The sequence below is a fragment of the Anguilla anguilla genome, chromosome 1 (genome assembly GCF_013347855.1).
Source record: "Anguilla anguilla isolate fAngAng1 chromosome 1, fAngAng1.pri, whole genome shotgun sequence".
In the NCBI taxonomy this organism is placed as follows: domain Eukaryota; kingdom Metazoa; phylum Chordata; class Actinopteri; order Anguilliformes; family Anguillidae; genus Anguilla; species Anguilla anguilla.
The window spans coordinates 47,019,397-47,034,805 of NC_049201.1; the positions used below are offsets into that span (position 1 = coordinate 47,019,397).

The 15,409-nt window shown below is 41.0% G+C and overlaps 1 protein-coding gene across 8 annotated transcripts; it reads right to left on the reverse strand.

The window, feature by feature from the left end:
* Positions 1 to 321: 321 nt before the first annotated feature.
* ndufaf6 (NADH:ubiquinone oxidoreductase complex assembly factor 6) lies at positions 322 to 15,371 on the reverse strand. 8 transcript variants are annotated; one of them, XM_035411579.1, is made up of 10 exons: positions 14,825 to 15,365; positions 12,600 to 12,685; positions 10,649 to 10,752; positions 10,107 to 10,229; positions 9,946 to 10,002; positions 9,511 to 9,613; positions 6,639 to 6,772; positions 2,992 to 3,093; positions 2,107 to 2,163; positions 322 to 1,412 (listed from the first exon to the last, which is right to left on the reverse strand). In XM_035411579.1, exons 3-10 carry the CDS (start codon positions 10,667 to 10,669, stop codon positions 1,284 to 1,286), a joined length of 726 nt encoding a protein of 241 aa, XP_035267470.1. In that variant the 5' UTR covers positions 10,670 to 10,752; positions 12,600 to 12,685; positions 14,825 to 15,365; the 3' UTR covers positions 322 to 1,283. The 8 variants fall into 8 exon arrangements, with proteins under 8 accessions (XP_035267470.1, XP_035267452.1, XP_035267461.1 ...); XM_035411561.1 differs by lacking the exon at positions 12,600 to 12,685 and having other exon boundaries at positions 10,653 to 10,752; positions 14,825 to 15,366; XM_035411570.1 differs by lacking the exon at positions 12,600 to 12,685.
* Between the last annotated feature and the right edge of the window lie 38 nt (positions 15,372 to 15,409).

Here is a 15,409-nt window from a genome sequence, read left to right on the forward strand (position 1 = left end):
TGCACTGTGTTTATGCAACTCCACTCAAGAGATCTCAAATGAGGCTAGTGAAGGACCCTACCTGCCGTATCGGCGCTCTTGGGGAGATTGGGACCTACCTACATGTATTTTGGGAATGTCCTAAAATCGGACTGTTTTGGAAAAGTTTAAGTAAAATGCTGGGGGTTGTTGTCCCACTCTCTCATAAGGCAATGCTTTTGGCAGATGACACTAAACTGCACTTAACCAGAAAGTTCATAAAAGTCTTGCTTGCTGGTCTCACTGCAGCTAAGAAGACTATTCTGAAGGGCTGGATGGAGCCACTGAACTCTTACAATGCTGTATGGCTGGGTTATTTTTATGATATTGTTCTCCTTGAAAAATCTACGGCGACATTTCGTAGAGCTCAATGTAACACAATCACAGCTTGGAATATAGCTGCAGACGCTGTTGTCAGGTTGCAAGCAATGGACTGTTGACTTCGGTAAACCGTCTCTTCCAGTTCCAGGGATCAGGAGGGGTTAGGGTGTTTGAAAAACAATAAAAAATTGTTCACAAAAAAACAAAACAAAAAAGAAAACACAGATACACAAACAATGTTATAGGAACATCCTGTGCAAACCACAAGTGGCCAGTGTATTTAATTCCAAAACCTAGTATGCTTATTTTGCATTAAAAGATGTTCAAGATCTCCTCCTCTCCTAGAGAGAGACACTTGTTCATTGCCTGTATATCTCAGTGACGAAATCAAGTGATTTGCTTCCATGAAATGGACAGCAACAGGGGAAGTTACATCTTTTCTTCTAATTGCACTATGGTGTTCGGCAATTCTGTTTAAGCCAACATTTTGTTTGTTCAACGTACCCTTTCCCACACCAACAAACCAATAAATAGACCACCCCTGGAACGCTGGTCAATAAAACACAGCAAGAAGGAACTGAGTGTGCGACTGATATTCTGCACAAAATGAAGAAAAGCGCACAGCTGACACAGAACAAAATATTTTTTTACAGTTCTCTTTAAATGTCTTGACCTTAAGAATATCAGCCTATCATCAGCCATCAGTCCAGATAGCAGATTTCTCTTCATTTTGCTGGACACTGGATGCTTTCAACACTAAATCTAAAAGTGATGTTCCACAGTGGGGGATTCAAAATTCCATGGTCAGCAAAGGAGGAACTGTCGGTATACACAAAGGATTTAATACGGCAAGTCTTCAACGGCTCGCCGTGACATGTACAGCATAGGAAAATCTGAAAAGGGATTAAGTACAATGGCAGCAAAACTAGCGCTAATCCGGACGGTCAGTATGTCTTCTTCCACGACCGGAGGTACAGCTGGATTGGAAGTAAAGGGTTTCTCTTCTGTAAACTCGGATGGAAGATGTCAAAGTCTACCTTCCTCACCCGCTGCAGGTAGTCCTCCAGAACAACCTGCAACAGCGCAGAGAACCAGATCAGTCCACACATGCACAGTTACATGAATGTCCACATATATTAGGCTACTGATACCAATAAGTTATACTGATATTGCATTGGTCTGTTAGCATGGAGCTAACAAGCTATTCCATACAGGCTGGGCATCATGAGATAAAAGACACAATGAAACAAAATATTAACTTTGGAATAGCACAATGTACTGACACCTACGGTGAACTGTGATAATAACACATGTATGATCTTACTATTTTTACAATGTACTGATAAATGATTATAATAATGACGAATGCTTTTGATTAAGGCATTGCTGCTACCCAGATAAATCAACTAGACTATTTAACTTGAGCGTAAATAATTCAGTAAATGGCAAGGAGGGACATTCTAGCCATTGAAACAAAATGGTTTAAGTGATGGCAAAACAAATTTGAAAAGGACAGGGGGTCAGTAAGAACCATTCATAATAATTCATAATAATTATTTCTTTCTATGGAGGGTTTTTGGCTCTGGCCACGAGTCACTCTAAAGCTGGCAGTCCTTCCCCCATGGTCAGAAGAGCATTTGAGGCCGCAGACCAGTGAGACCCAACACCAGGACAGAACACGAGCTCTGCTTAGCCCTGCCCCACGCTGGCCCCACCCACTCGCTGTCCCGGCCTGCACATGCCCCGACGAGCAGGAGAGTCGCTCACCGTCACCAGGAAGGCCAACATGGCCTCTGCCGGCACAGTGTTGCTAAAAGACCGCGCCTGAAAAACAGGAATTCGGTAATGTGATTCGTGGAACAGTCACAAATAAAAGAATTCAGAGAATTCACACTTGTGGAAGCATTTTATCTTAGCTTCACAGGACAGATATTATATACTTTACTAGATCAAAACACTTACACGGAAACCCTACTCAGTCCTACAGCACCTGTGATTAAAGAAACTCCTAAACTGCTAAAACCACTTCTGCAGAGCTGCTCAAGCTACATGGTCAAGAGTAATTAGCTGTCACATTTAAGTACACAAAACACACTTCAGAATTGTTTCTTACGAGTGCTTTTGAAAAAGAAACAAGAGGCACTTCTAAAGCATCAGCAATTACAGGTTCCATATTGGACAGCCCCAAGGGAAACAAATAAACAGAAAACAAATTGAATTGAAAGACTAATTGAAATGTAAAATAAAAAGATCTGTCTACAAGGTTTCTGTACTCTTGTAAAACTGAAAAGAAGGGAACAAAGACCATGTAGAAATAACCTATTCTGCCTGCTCCTTGTGTGTTTTACAAGAGAACCACTTTACAAGCAGTGGCATATTCCAAAATTCATTTAAACAGGGGGCCTGTGACATTAAACAGTTCCCTGACTGAAGGAAAGACTGAAACTAAAAACACCATGAATGAGTTATGAGCTTAACTGAAAGGATGCAGAGGCAAATAAAAATATAAAAAGGAAATATTTCAGTGAGGAAAAAGCAGTACAAAAACTGGACTCCACTTGGGTAAACTAAGTGGAGTTGAACACAGCTGGACTGCTTATGCGTTTCCATAGAAGCAGTTACTATGGGAGAGTTTCAGAGTTGGGCACGTACATGCTGCAGATGTATGTGGGCTTGGCTGGCGATGTCATAAACCACGTCCCTCACATTCTGCTCCCGGCTCCCTCGAATGAAGTCCTCTTGCGATGCACCGTGCTGGGGAGGGACAAAGACAATTTTCCTCAAGACCACAGGTCTGGAACAGACTTCCCATAATTCACTCCATATTAGTCAGGATCAACTACAAAAAGCTCCTCAGACATTTAACTTTCAGGCATTGAGCAGACACTCTTATCCAGAGCAATTTGCACAGCTGACATCATTTTACATGCAATCAATTTAGGCATACTGAAGCACTTCATTTTAAGTACCTTGTTCAAGGGCACAATGGCAGTCCCAACCTGGGAATCCAACCTACAGCCACAGAGCTGCAAGCCCAGTTCGTTTTGTACTTTGTACAATGCTGTCCTTCAAGTGGACTTACAATACAGAGAGAATCATGACAGCACCATTATCCCTAATGATCACCCTTGGAAAGTAATCAGACCATACTTATATTCAACCATTATTACAGTACTATTAAAAAACATTGTGCTATGCAGCAGCAGCAGCAGTATTGTGCAATACCACTGCTGTTACAACAATCCTGTAGATGCTTACATGATCAAGACATTTTTGTCAGCTATTCAATTCTCAGTGGTTTACCTGCTACCTAGCTTTCTTTCAGGAGCTGCTCAGTTTGACAGGAAACTGCTCTGCCATAGAGGTGGCCCACGGATGTCATCACAATAGAATTTCATCAACAGCCGTCCAAATGAACTTAGCCAGGCTTACAGCGCCGTCAGTGAAGGTGTTCATTAGCCTTTCTAGCCATTTGCATTTCAAATACAGCTCTAAAGCAAAGGGTCGGGTGTTGGGCTGAAATTGCGTTCAAGACCCTGGCAATTAATTTCTTCTTGAGTGTAGATTATTCACACTCACCCTTACTCTACCTCCCCGAATAAACTAGTCAACACTAATGAGCAATTATTCTATAACAGTGTGGGGCTATTTTTTTCTTTGATCAAGAATGTGTTTCTTTCATATTTATGCCCATGTATCACATGCACACTGAACATTGTTATCACCCAAGGACTCCCTGAGGGTTGTTTACAAAACCACACTGTTTGAAATAACACATTTAATTAAACACCACTTCCCCCTCAAAGAAAATTTATGCCCCTGTATTTTTTTCCATTGCCTTATTTAATTCACCTTTCATTTAAGGTCGTCATTAATGACTCTTTTGCTTGCAGCTTGGATGAAACTCTTTTATGGCTTTTATGCAGGCAGGTTTCTTGCCCTACCAGGGGTGGTGACTGTCTGAATCTGTGCTATGGAAACATTTCTTACTGGGCAAACACACTGCCTAGCCTGGGTATCTATGACCACAACAAGATTCAGCTGGTACCTCTAAGGTAAGCATGATTCAGGTTACTAATACTCAGTGCATGAAACTAGGACTCTGTGCAGGTTATTATGGCTCTGTGCAGGTTATTAGGACTCTGTGCAGGTTATTAGAACTCTGTGCAGGTTATTAGAACTCTGTGCAGGTTATTAGAACTCTGTGCAGGTTACTAGGGCTCTGTGCAGATTATTAGGACTCTGTGCAGGTTACTAGGGCTCTGTGCAGATTATTAAGACTCTTTGCAGGTCACTAGGACTCTGTGCAGATTATTAGGACTCTGTGCAGGTTACTAGGGGTTTATGCAGGTTATTAGGACTCTGTGCAGGTAATTAGGGCTCTGTGTAGGTTATCTGGATGCTGCACAGGTTATCAGGATGCTGTACAGGTTATCAGGGCACTGTGCAGGTTATTAGGGCTCTGTGACAACTCAAGATGTATCCCTGCTCTATGAAAGTTGTCCATTATTGTACTTGTGCCAAAAATCCCAGACAAAGTGAAAGTGAAATACTGGCCTCTGCCTGTAGTGCTTATGTCATCCCCCATGAAATACCTTGAAAAAATTCTTACATAGATAGTTTTCTCGCATCGAAGACACTCTTGCCGATTATTTATTTGCCTATCACACTAAGAGGCTCAGAGGATATTCTTTAAATGCTGAATATGACATATGGCTGCCAAATATGGATGCTAAAATAGTTGTGTCATCTTCAGTAATGCATTTATCACAACACAAAAGCATCTTATGGCCGAGAGGCTTTTTAAACAAGGTAAACACTAAACTTGCCATTTGGCAGAATTATTTTCTAACACAGAGAAGCCAGCAGATGTAATGTAACTCTACCATGTCTTCTCTTATGCACACTAATGCAGGTGTACTCCAGGGTCCGTCATTAGACCGATTCTCTCTACATTATACGCTAACGAATGCTAGGCTCTACAACTAACGCACAACTTCATTAAATATGCAGGTTATGTGACTACAGGTAGGCCTTTAATCATAAGTCAGCCAAAAAAGCAAAAATGTGTGATTATTCATTTTAGGGAAAACAGGCTGCACATTCCCTCCACTTCCCATATCAAGAGGGTGGCTGATTATAAGTATCCTGGAGTCGAAACAGACTGAGCTGAAGTTAAAGCCTGCACAAAATCTAAATTCAAGAACATGCTGCAATTCTTTTGATTAAGGAAACTCAACTCCATTAAAATCGACGAGGAGCTCCTTCATGAATGTGTTCTGAAAAGCATCATTATCTCCTGCCTTAACAGAGCTGTTAGGAGTGAAAGAAAAGCGGCACAGACCAAGTTACTTTAGCTGAGCTATACCAGAATCTTAATGCCCAGGAAGGTCAGACGAATCCTTGATGACTTTAGTCACCCACTGCAGGCTAAACCATCCCATAAAATGACACAGAGGAGTGGCAGCACAGCATGTGCACAAGGAGATATGGGGGCTCATTCATTCCTGTAGCAGTAATTTTTTTACAATAGGAAATAAATTAGTGTTGATGTGGTATTTTTTTATCATGTATATTTTCAAAATTTTGCGATTGTTTTTTTTTTTTGTTTTTTTAAACAAATTTCCCAGAAATAGGACAACAAAGCATCCCATGGCTTGATTTGATTATCTTTATCGCCAGTACGCATCTTAAAGGCAAGTACTCGACTTGAATGACAGGCGGTTATGCTGATAACCCCTGGCTTGTTTAGCTGGTAACCATGTGTGAAAACGCGGTCAAACTCACTTTACACTCACGACACAGCATGCTAACCCATGTTGCATCACGCGCCTGTAAGGACGAGTGCATCTGACCACATTGTGCGGTCTAGGACAACGATCTGTGAGCTGCATGTAACAACAGTGCCCCCTGCCATATTCAAGTAACCTGAAAACAGGGCCTTGTCTTTCAATTTAACAGACTAATTGTAATATGCCTTTTTTCTCGCTTAAATTGCATTTAATGTGCTTCCTTTTGTAATTTTTTGTCATATTCTACAATGAAGTAAAACAAACTGCAAAATCCCATACACTGATGCTGGACTGGTTTCGTTTAATTACGTGGATAATATTTGGAGTTGAGGATTATGATGGAGTTGAGTTTCCTGTGATTCTCTGTCTTTATCCTGACGTCGGATCAGATGATGGCAGCAGGCAAGGCCGCGGGCGCACTTGCTGACCGCGGCGCGGCCGCTGTGCATCCTGGGACGCGGCGGGACGCGGTGGGGGGGGGGGGGGACCGGACGGGCCGCCACTCACCAGCATGCAGATGTCCATGGGGAGGTAGACCTTGCGCCGCCGGCTGTGGAAAGGGGCGGCTCTCAGGCACGTGACGATGCCCTGGGCCTTCCCGATGTGGCTGGCGGCGTGATCCGCGTGGACGTCTGTGACACCTGCACACACACACGCAGACACAGGCACACACACGCAGACACAGGCACGCACACGCACACACACAGACACAAGCACGCACACGCAGACACACGCACGTATATGCAGACACACGCACACACACATACACGCAAGGAGGAGAGAGGCAGGGAATCAGTCCAGTGTTTCCTTTTTCTTTTCATATTTGCCTGCTAAAACAGCGGTCACTGAGCTCTTCGGTCAGGGCACCTTCTGATAGACTACCTGAGGCGCCTTCTGATAGACCACCTGAGGCACCTTCTGATAGACCACCTGAGGCACCTTCTGATAGACCACCTGAGGCGATCCAAATGCCATGTAGCGCGAGACGTGGACTTACCGTAGAAAGGCGGTGAATGTTGCCCTTCTCAGCGGCAGAATATCCCAGTAATACTAACAAGTGGATGTAGGAGTGGAAGGTGTGCCGTTTCACCGATCCCGCTTCTCTCCATGCCACACAGACATAAGCACATCTGACAAGAGGCGTTTCTGCGGTTTATGATTCCTTGGCTAGGTTCTCTGATGAGGTCTGTTCATTTGAGCCAACCCAATGAGGCCGTGCCCCCCCACCCCCTGCGATCGCAGGTGTGAATTCGTTCTCTTGTTTTCACGGAGGATTTCTGATTGGTGGCCAAAGCAATCTTCGCTTTTTCGGACATGTGACACCGAAGCGGACAGTCATATGCGACACTTCGACGTGAATGAAACCGATTCTCGCGATTCTTATCTATTGTTACTTTAAACAACATCCAAACATTTGTGGTTATTACTAAATTCTTAATACACGTGGAAAATCATTTTCTAAATTAAACTTAGAACTTAGATCACTGAGGACACTGGCCCGTCATTTTTGATTGTATCAGGCCCACAAAAATTCTCAATGGATATGTTCTGTCTGTTCTGATCAGTTTTTCTCGGGCACATTTTCCACTTCTTCCTTGACAAAATAGACCATTTAGTATAGCGGGGCTTTTTTGAGCAATCAAGAAGAATTAGTAAGCACCTTACAGCAAAATATACTAGAGTATTGTGTTACTGCCTTGCCGCAAGAGATTGCACATAACCCGAGCTTAAACAGGCCAAAATTTCATTTACGTGTTTATAACTTCAAACCTTTCTACAACCTTTCATTGAATTTGGAAAGGAATAAAAGTATGTGGAAGATGCATTTCCACACCAGTGCTAATCAGGAAGCAAAAATCCAGAATTTACCCCAACTTTAAAAATCCCATGATGTGAATAGTGGCAGGTGATACAGCCTTGGTTTATAAAATCCATTATTGCCACTGGAGGTATGCTCACAGTGAGCATATTTTGACCTGTGTATAATCATGTAGCCACAATTTTAGATGTATACGAATAATCGTTTGTTAGTTTTATAAATGATCAAAGGGCCAACACTGCATCCATGATGAACCACATTTGACATGCCGCTACAAGTTCAATATTCTGCAGAGGTCACACTAACTTTTTGCCATAATATTCCAACTCACAATAACAAAACAATAAATATATGCCGTTCCATAATTTTATGACACCAGTAACAGAAATGGGAAAAAATAGTGAGATGAAATAATCCATAAATAGTGTTTTGGTGTTCTGGTCAAAACTAATTTTTGCCACACAGGCTAATGATATAAGAAAAAAACCTAGGAGCACTTTTCATATTCAGATTAAGCGCTTTGAATCTCGCAATGCTACAACAGCTGTGTAAATATTATGATCAATAAACGGCAAACAAAATTGGCTCAAAGAAACAGGAATAATAATTTTGTTGTGGTTCAAGTCTGGGTCATCTCCTGCTGTGAACTGTTTATAGAGCGCAGTGTATTTCTTTCCCTTAATTTTGGTTTTTTCTCTGCGTAAAAACGCAGGATTCTGCGTTAACATGACCACTGACATTCCTTCCAGAGATAACGTCCACTCGGACACTGTATCCTTGTTTTGCCTTTTCTCCAGTTCACAATGTTGAACTGTTAAAATTTTGAACAGCTTATCTCTAACATGATGCATACTAATGCCTTTGTTTAAAACATAAAACAAAGTTCATGTGATTGACAGACTGACAGACTTAGTGATTGATGTTAAAAAAGATGAACAAAAAAGTTCTTCTATTTTAAGTTCCAGCACATTTTTTTTTTTAATCTACTTCGGAACTTGTGGGGGGCGTAAGGGTACAAAGATATCAATCTCTAGCGATGACATCAATATCAGAAAGATACACACCTCCAAATGTTCTACATAAAAAAATGTAAAATGTTCCACAGACGACTGCACAAAACAAAAAAAATGTCAATTTAACCAAGCAGGAGAAACTGGGTGGTGTAAATATATTGCAAACAGGGTCAAGCCCACTGACACACAAGCTCGCATGCATTCACACACACACACAGAATTTATACTTTTGTTTTATATATTAAAAAATTGTTGATGTGAACACAAACAAGGCCTTTCTTTATCCTATCCCTGTTTTAGCATTTTTCTCCCAGCAGAAAAGGTCAAATCTCATTTGCAGGCTCGTCCCCTGTCCCTTGCCACAAAACATCCTCTGTCATTCTGCGGAAACACACAATGACTAGCATGCAGGTATATGTCCTCCAAAGCATGTAGGCCTGCAGCCGCCAGCAGCTGATTTTTCCCCCAAAATAATGAGTGACCTAGCAACTGAATTACTTGGGGGAAAAGGTCTGCCCCCTTTAGTTAAAAATAAATAACTGCTCACCTAAACATTCCAGGAGGAGATAAAGCAGAGAGGACTGAGTGTTCTCAGAATAGGCCTCCAGCTCCTGAAGGTTCCTGTACGGTCTGTCCTCCATGTCTTTCTCCTGTGGGAAGAAAGTTCCAGAATAAACATATAAAAACACTGTAATAGGATGTAACTTTGATTTATACCTCAGATTAAAAACCCACCCCCCTCAGATGCAAGTTAGCCCTGGCCCATATAGCCACTCAGCTTGCAAGCATTTGACAACTACGTCTCATCAGATAATTATCTACGGCCTGCATTCACATTATTCATATTTAGACATTATGAAAAGTGTTATGAGTTTATTCAGACTACATACACTTTACTATCCATCCAAAACTGAGATGAACACATAACCCAGTTTCCATTTTTACAAAGGCAGCGGACTACACTATTTGTTAGAGTGCTTACTCTTTCATTGATGATTCTCAAAAGCCATCTTTTTGTCAATCTGTGCTTCTTTACGGCCTGCCAAAAAAAATCACAAATATAATTTTGTTCTTACATTTTAATCCCACAATACACTGCTCACAAAATAAAAGCAGCGTATATATAATACGTTACTTCCTGACCCTCCAGAGTTCAGCACTGACTGGCTGGGATGGGGGTACATCTCTGTAAATGTCATCCACAGCGGTCTTCCAGAACTGCATCCGCATCAGGCCTATTGTCTTCTGGGAAATGGAGTCCTTTACCTGCGAGAGACACGTGACACAGGACACAAATTTTAGCCCAAGGCTGTTTATTAAACAAAGCAAAAAACAAAGATGCTGCTTTTTGAATGATAAATTTTACAACTGGACAAACTTTTTCATTGCCTCGCCCTGTTGGGTCACCCGACACAAAAGCAATGGCACAACACACCTCACACCTCACAACACCACAGATGAAATAAAACTTCCAATGCATAACAGTTTGCGCCATTCTAGGTATTACTAAAAGCATAATGTACTGATTAGGAACCATCAATAGGAGACATCCATCAGTACATTAGCATGTCTCTAGAAAAATCTGTAAAGGAGCTCACTGCTTCAATATGGGGGTCTTGTCAGCATCCTCAAATTACCAAGCAGAAGTTGTTGACAGATTATGTTGCATAAATATGACCAAATACCTGCCTGGGCCAGTTCCACATTGAAGGCTCTCAATGCCAAGGAGGAGCGGCGCGAGGCATCTGGAAGAAGCAGAGAGCTGACGAATCCATCATAGTCCCGAGTCCTGCCAAAAAAAAAACCCTGGTGTGAAAAGGACATTAACTCATACTGAGCCACTCTGCACCCCAACATAGGCAATGCAGACTTATTTTAGGATTCTATAGTGCCGACTGCACTTCCTAATGGCTATGTTCCCAGGATGCATTGCCTGCCCGGCTAGGTGCCCCTGAAAGATGCACGATACACTACGGGCTCCATGCATGGCACTGACACTACGCATTTCCGGTAAAATCTCAAACGGCACTTCTCATTCTGCCATGTCCAGTGATGATTTAAGCAGGCAAATTACAGTGGGGCACACATTTTATTTTTACATTAGGCATATGCTGGTACTCTTATCCAAGCAACTACAATAAATAGCCTACACATAGTCAGTGATAAATGTCAACAATGCCACAGAAATGAATTCAGACAGCCTAAATAACCAAACTATATCAATGTCAAAAGTACAAAGTTTTAATCAAGTTTTTCCTCCAACAACAAAGTTCTACAGCTCATTGCCATCAAATAATCAAGGCTACATAATTCATTCGGGTAACATAAAATAAGTGTTACCTGAGGTTGCAAGTTTGGTTTTTCCACGCACAATAGGTGGTGCTACATTAAAAAAAAAATCACCAGTCACTCTGCAAAATCTTTACTACAGTACTTCTGTTTATGGGGCCAAAATGCAACATTCATTTTCCAACTGAGTGCAGGAGGATTTTGATTTTCCAACGCTAAAACAGTTCACCACCCTGATAAGCAGCCAGTTGGCCCCACAGGCGCCTGATGTAAAATAGCCACTGGTCACGACACACAAACGGCAGTCAGGCAGCAAACTCAGTCTCCGTCATTGTTATTTCAAGACACACTATTCCTTTGAGACTTACTTAGATTTATTACATATTTGTCAATTCACATTATGAGCTGAAAAAGTATGAAATTAGTCAAATTTCAACAGCTCTGGGACAGCAGGACAGTGGTGCATTGCTAACCAGTACTACTGGCTCTGAATCACATACAGGTATCTGCAATGCACAGATAAAAACAGTAGCCTAAATAAACTGAGGAATTTATATCACACCTGCTCTCTAATACGGATTTAAAAAGGGATGGATAGACAGGACAATTGGAAACTGCAACAAATAATCAGATGATTTTCAAGCTGAATGAGTGGTAGATTGCTTTCTGTTTGTATAATCTGATTTTAGGGCAAATAAAGCCTTATAGCCAATGTGTTGATAGATTAATCATGAATGTGTCATATATAAAACCTGTCCTCATCAGACGGAAAATTTATTCTTAGGCCATTGTAGCAGGCTACACTGAAACATGGCAGAGTTGGAAACAAGAACCAAAGCAAGTCAAACTGAATGTCCAACACAGAATGAAACACTTGCTACACGCACTTTCAGCTGGTGTGGCTTCTCAAATTAGGCCTACTTCAGGGGGCAGTAGTAATGAGCCCTAACAGAGATCTCATTTGTAGCCCTGTTTTTACCAGACAGTTTGACAGAAACATGAATACAGACACAAAAACAAATTATTCATTAATCAAACAGTGTCAATGTGACTGGCTAACATTACAGGTAAAGATGCACTTCTGCATTAACAGGAAATTGGTGCAACGACTGAGTCAAACAGTGCTGCATTAATAGAGCCCGTTGTAATAAAAGACCCACACAGGATCACACAGGGGCAGAGCACTGCACCACAATCCAATTTTCACATTAAAAAGTGAGACATTTTTCAGCTCATTTACAAGAATGCAAAAGTGGTACAATACAATAATTGACCAACTAAATACTAATGATACAATTGCTCTGACAACACCAAGTTCCACTACAGTGATTGTTCACAGGTACTTACGTTCTAAGCAGTAGGCTGTTCGTTTTGTGTAGCCTAATATCAAGGGTTACCAGCTAGTGCAGCATAAGGTGATGAGTACCTAAACGCTATAAACATAAACATGTATAGGTGATGAATATTAAATTATGCATCCAATGCTGTTTGATTCCTCTTTAACTTAGTTGCAGACAAACAGTCAAAAGAAGGTAATAAAGGATGGCAGGATGCAGTTCAAATGTCATTTGTAATGTAAACAATGGACCAATTGAGGGACATAAATTGTTACTGTTTTAAAGACTTTATCCACGCTGACTACAGAGCAAGTAGCTGTTAATTTGGCAGTAGACCTGCATCCATTACAGGCAAAACTGCATACATAAACAGGGCCTGAATCTAGCACCCGAATACCCACCAAATGTAGATTGTGAGTGTCGTGTAAATGAGACCTATTTATCAGACGCATTGTCATATAGACTTCAAAATGCCGAAAAAATCCCAAAAACACACACGAACGTTCACGCGGTCACAGCAATCACAAGCGTAGCTTCAGAATACGAGACTCCCACAAACAGTCGCGTTCACTAGGCTACTCTGATAGGACGTGTCTGCGGTCTGCTTTCGTCGCCAGTCGCAACACCTGAGTAACCTAATGTTAGCCGTTTATGAGAAAATCACAGCCAAAATTCCCTAACACTAATCAGCTGTTGAAAAAGATGTGGCGACAAAAAACCAATTGTAAAGAAGACAGATGATAATGTCTTAGAACAATGTATTACTCGTTACACTGCCTCACTTGCTAACTAATAATTGCCTACATTTTTTTAACTGCTGCTTTTGAAGCTGTATCTTTGTGGGAAATTAATTTATATTTCTGAAATCCATTCTCTATAATTTCAATGCTCTTCAAACCTGAAATGGTCGTCTACCTTCTTTAAAAAAACGGCAAGATGAAAAAACACAGGCCAAGCTACTTGAAATAATTGTGGAAACATTGGGTAGCACTGCTTTGAAATACAGCTCATTTAATTTGTGTGAGCTAAAATAGCCAATATTGTATCTTGTAACTTGGCCCAATTTTGATATCAATATTAGCAAGTTTGAATTAATGACTTATAGACAGTGCTTTCAATGTGTGACTAACTTGCATTTTTGAAATGTTGGTTTTTCCCTTAGTCACCCGTCTACGTACAAACGGGTGACAAATTAAAGAAAAACCAACATGAAGTGTCTTAAGGTGTTGGGCCACCACATGCTGCCAGCACAGCTTCAATGCGCCTTGGCACAGATTCTACAAGTCTCCGGAACTCTACTAGATGAGCATCACAGTCATCGAATATGTGCTTTCGACCACAATTTCTGACCCTATTTACTGATGTCTTTCCCATTAATCTAAGTAGCCGAGGCACTAAGCAGTTAAACAGTCTTTGTGATTAGAAGCTCCTGCTATCTGTGCCCCAATAATGAACCCTCTTTCAAAATCACTTGAGATCTTTTCCTCTTGCCATCTTGATCTAAAATCAAGGTCAACTGGCCCAGCTCAGCATTTTATTCATGCCATAGAGCACGATAGGGTGTTAATTGCTTAATTGTGTCACACAGTACATCTGAATGGAAGCATTATATGCATTATAATTTTGCAGGTGACTTCTGATTCAGTAGGTTACAATAAGTTAAACATTAGGAGGACAGAAGTGGGTTCCTGGTTTTCATGCCAGCTTCTGCCCTTTTACTTAATTATACCTAACATTTACGCTCTGACATTTTAGCTACATTTCTTGTAAGCCCATGAATGACAGCCAAACACTGTTCTTGTGTCCCAAAAGACAGATTTTACTGTCTAGGTGAACCAGTGCTGGCCAATTTGCTCATTTAGCCAGATTAATTAGTGGGGAAAAACCTGCATACACATCGGCCCGACAGGGCATCATCTAGAACTTAGCTAGTATTAACGGTGTAGCTAAACAGGCGTGGAACAGAAGCGAACAGTAGTTTCATAGCTAGTTAACGCTAGATTAGCTGCCTCTCATTACATCACATTTACGAGAAAATGTAGCTAGCTAGATTAACAAAAAGGGAAAATACAACACGAGTGCCAAATAAAGATATACCAGCTGTTGTCCACTTGCTAACCACCCGATAGCTTGCAGATGTCCCACCTGATACCCACCAATTTTCAAAAATCCGGTCATTATAATATTAAAATAGTTAATACGTAGCTTGTTAGCCAACTGGCTAAGAGAGCTTACCTCACCATATCAATACAGTACTTTTCGTTGTGCTGGTATTCAGTGCTCGCATTTGTTGACGCTCTAAAACAATTAACTTCTGCAGTTCTCTGTACGTACACAATATGGGGTAAAATCTTTTTCTGACATGAAAATACGGAACTTTTGAGTGACAGAAAACCATGCTTACTGCTGATACTAGAAGCCATATTGATATAACAGAGTACCCTTCCACTTTGACCTTTATTTTTCAGTGTCCCTGAGAACAGAGCGTGCATACTACAAAACGCGCTGCGAACACCATCTAATGTTCCTTAACTTCTCAGCCAGGCAATGAACATGGGAAAGGGTGAATAGTTAAATAAAAAGTCACTAATATTTCAAACATTTTGTCAAGTTTGTTTCCAAAACAACCCAATCTAAATTAACCGATATTCTAAGGTTTTAATTGTATTAAGAAATAACTCCTCATTTTCAAATACTATTTTTAGAATATTACTTATGAAACGCGTAACAATATTAGACCATGGACGCTCCGTATGATATCATACAGGTCATAAAATACATTGAAACTAAAATTACAACACAGGAACTTATTTACGCATG

Bases quoted from the DNA above. Each gene is read 5' to 3' on its own strand.
- ndufaf6 (XM_035411561.1), bottom strand. From the start codon at position 15,081: ATGCACGCTCTGTTCTCAGGGACACTGAAAAATAAAGGTCAAAGTGGA. The intron at 10,003-10,106 runs GTCAGGAAGTAA...TTTTTTTGGCAG, and splicing joins TCAGTGCTGAACTCTGGAGG to GCCGTAAAGAAGCACAGATT. The intron at 3,094-6,638 runs GTGAGTGGCGGC...GTCCCTCCCCAG, and splicing joins CCATGGACATCTGCATGCTG to CACGGTGCATCGCAAGAGGA.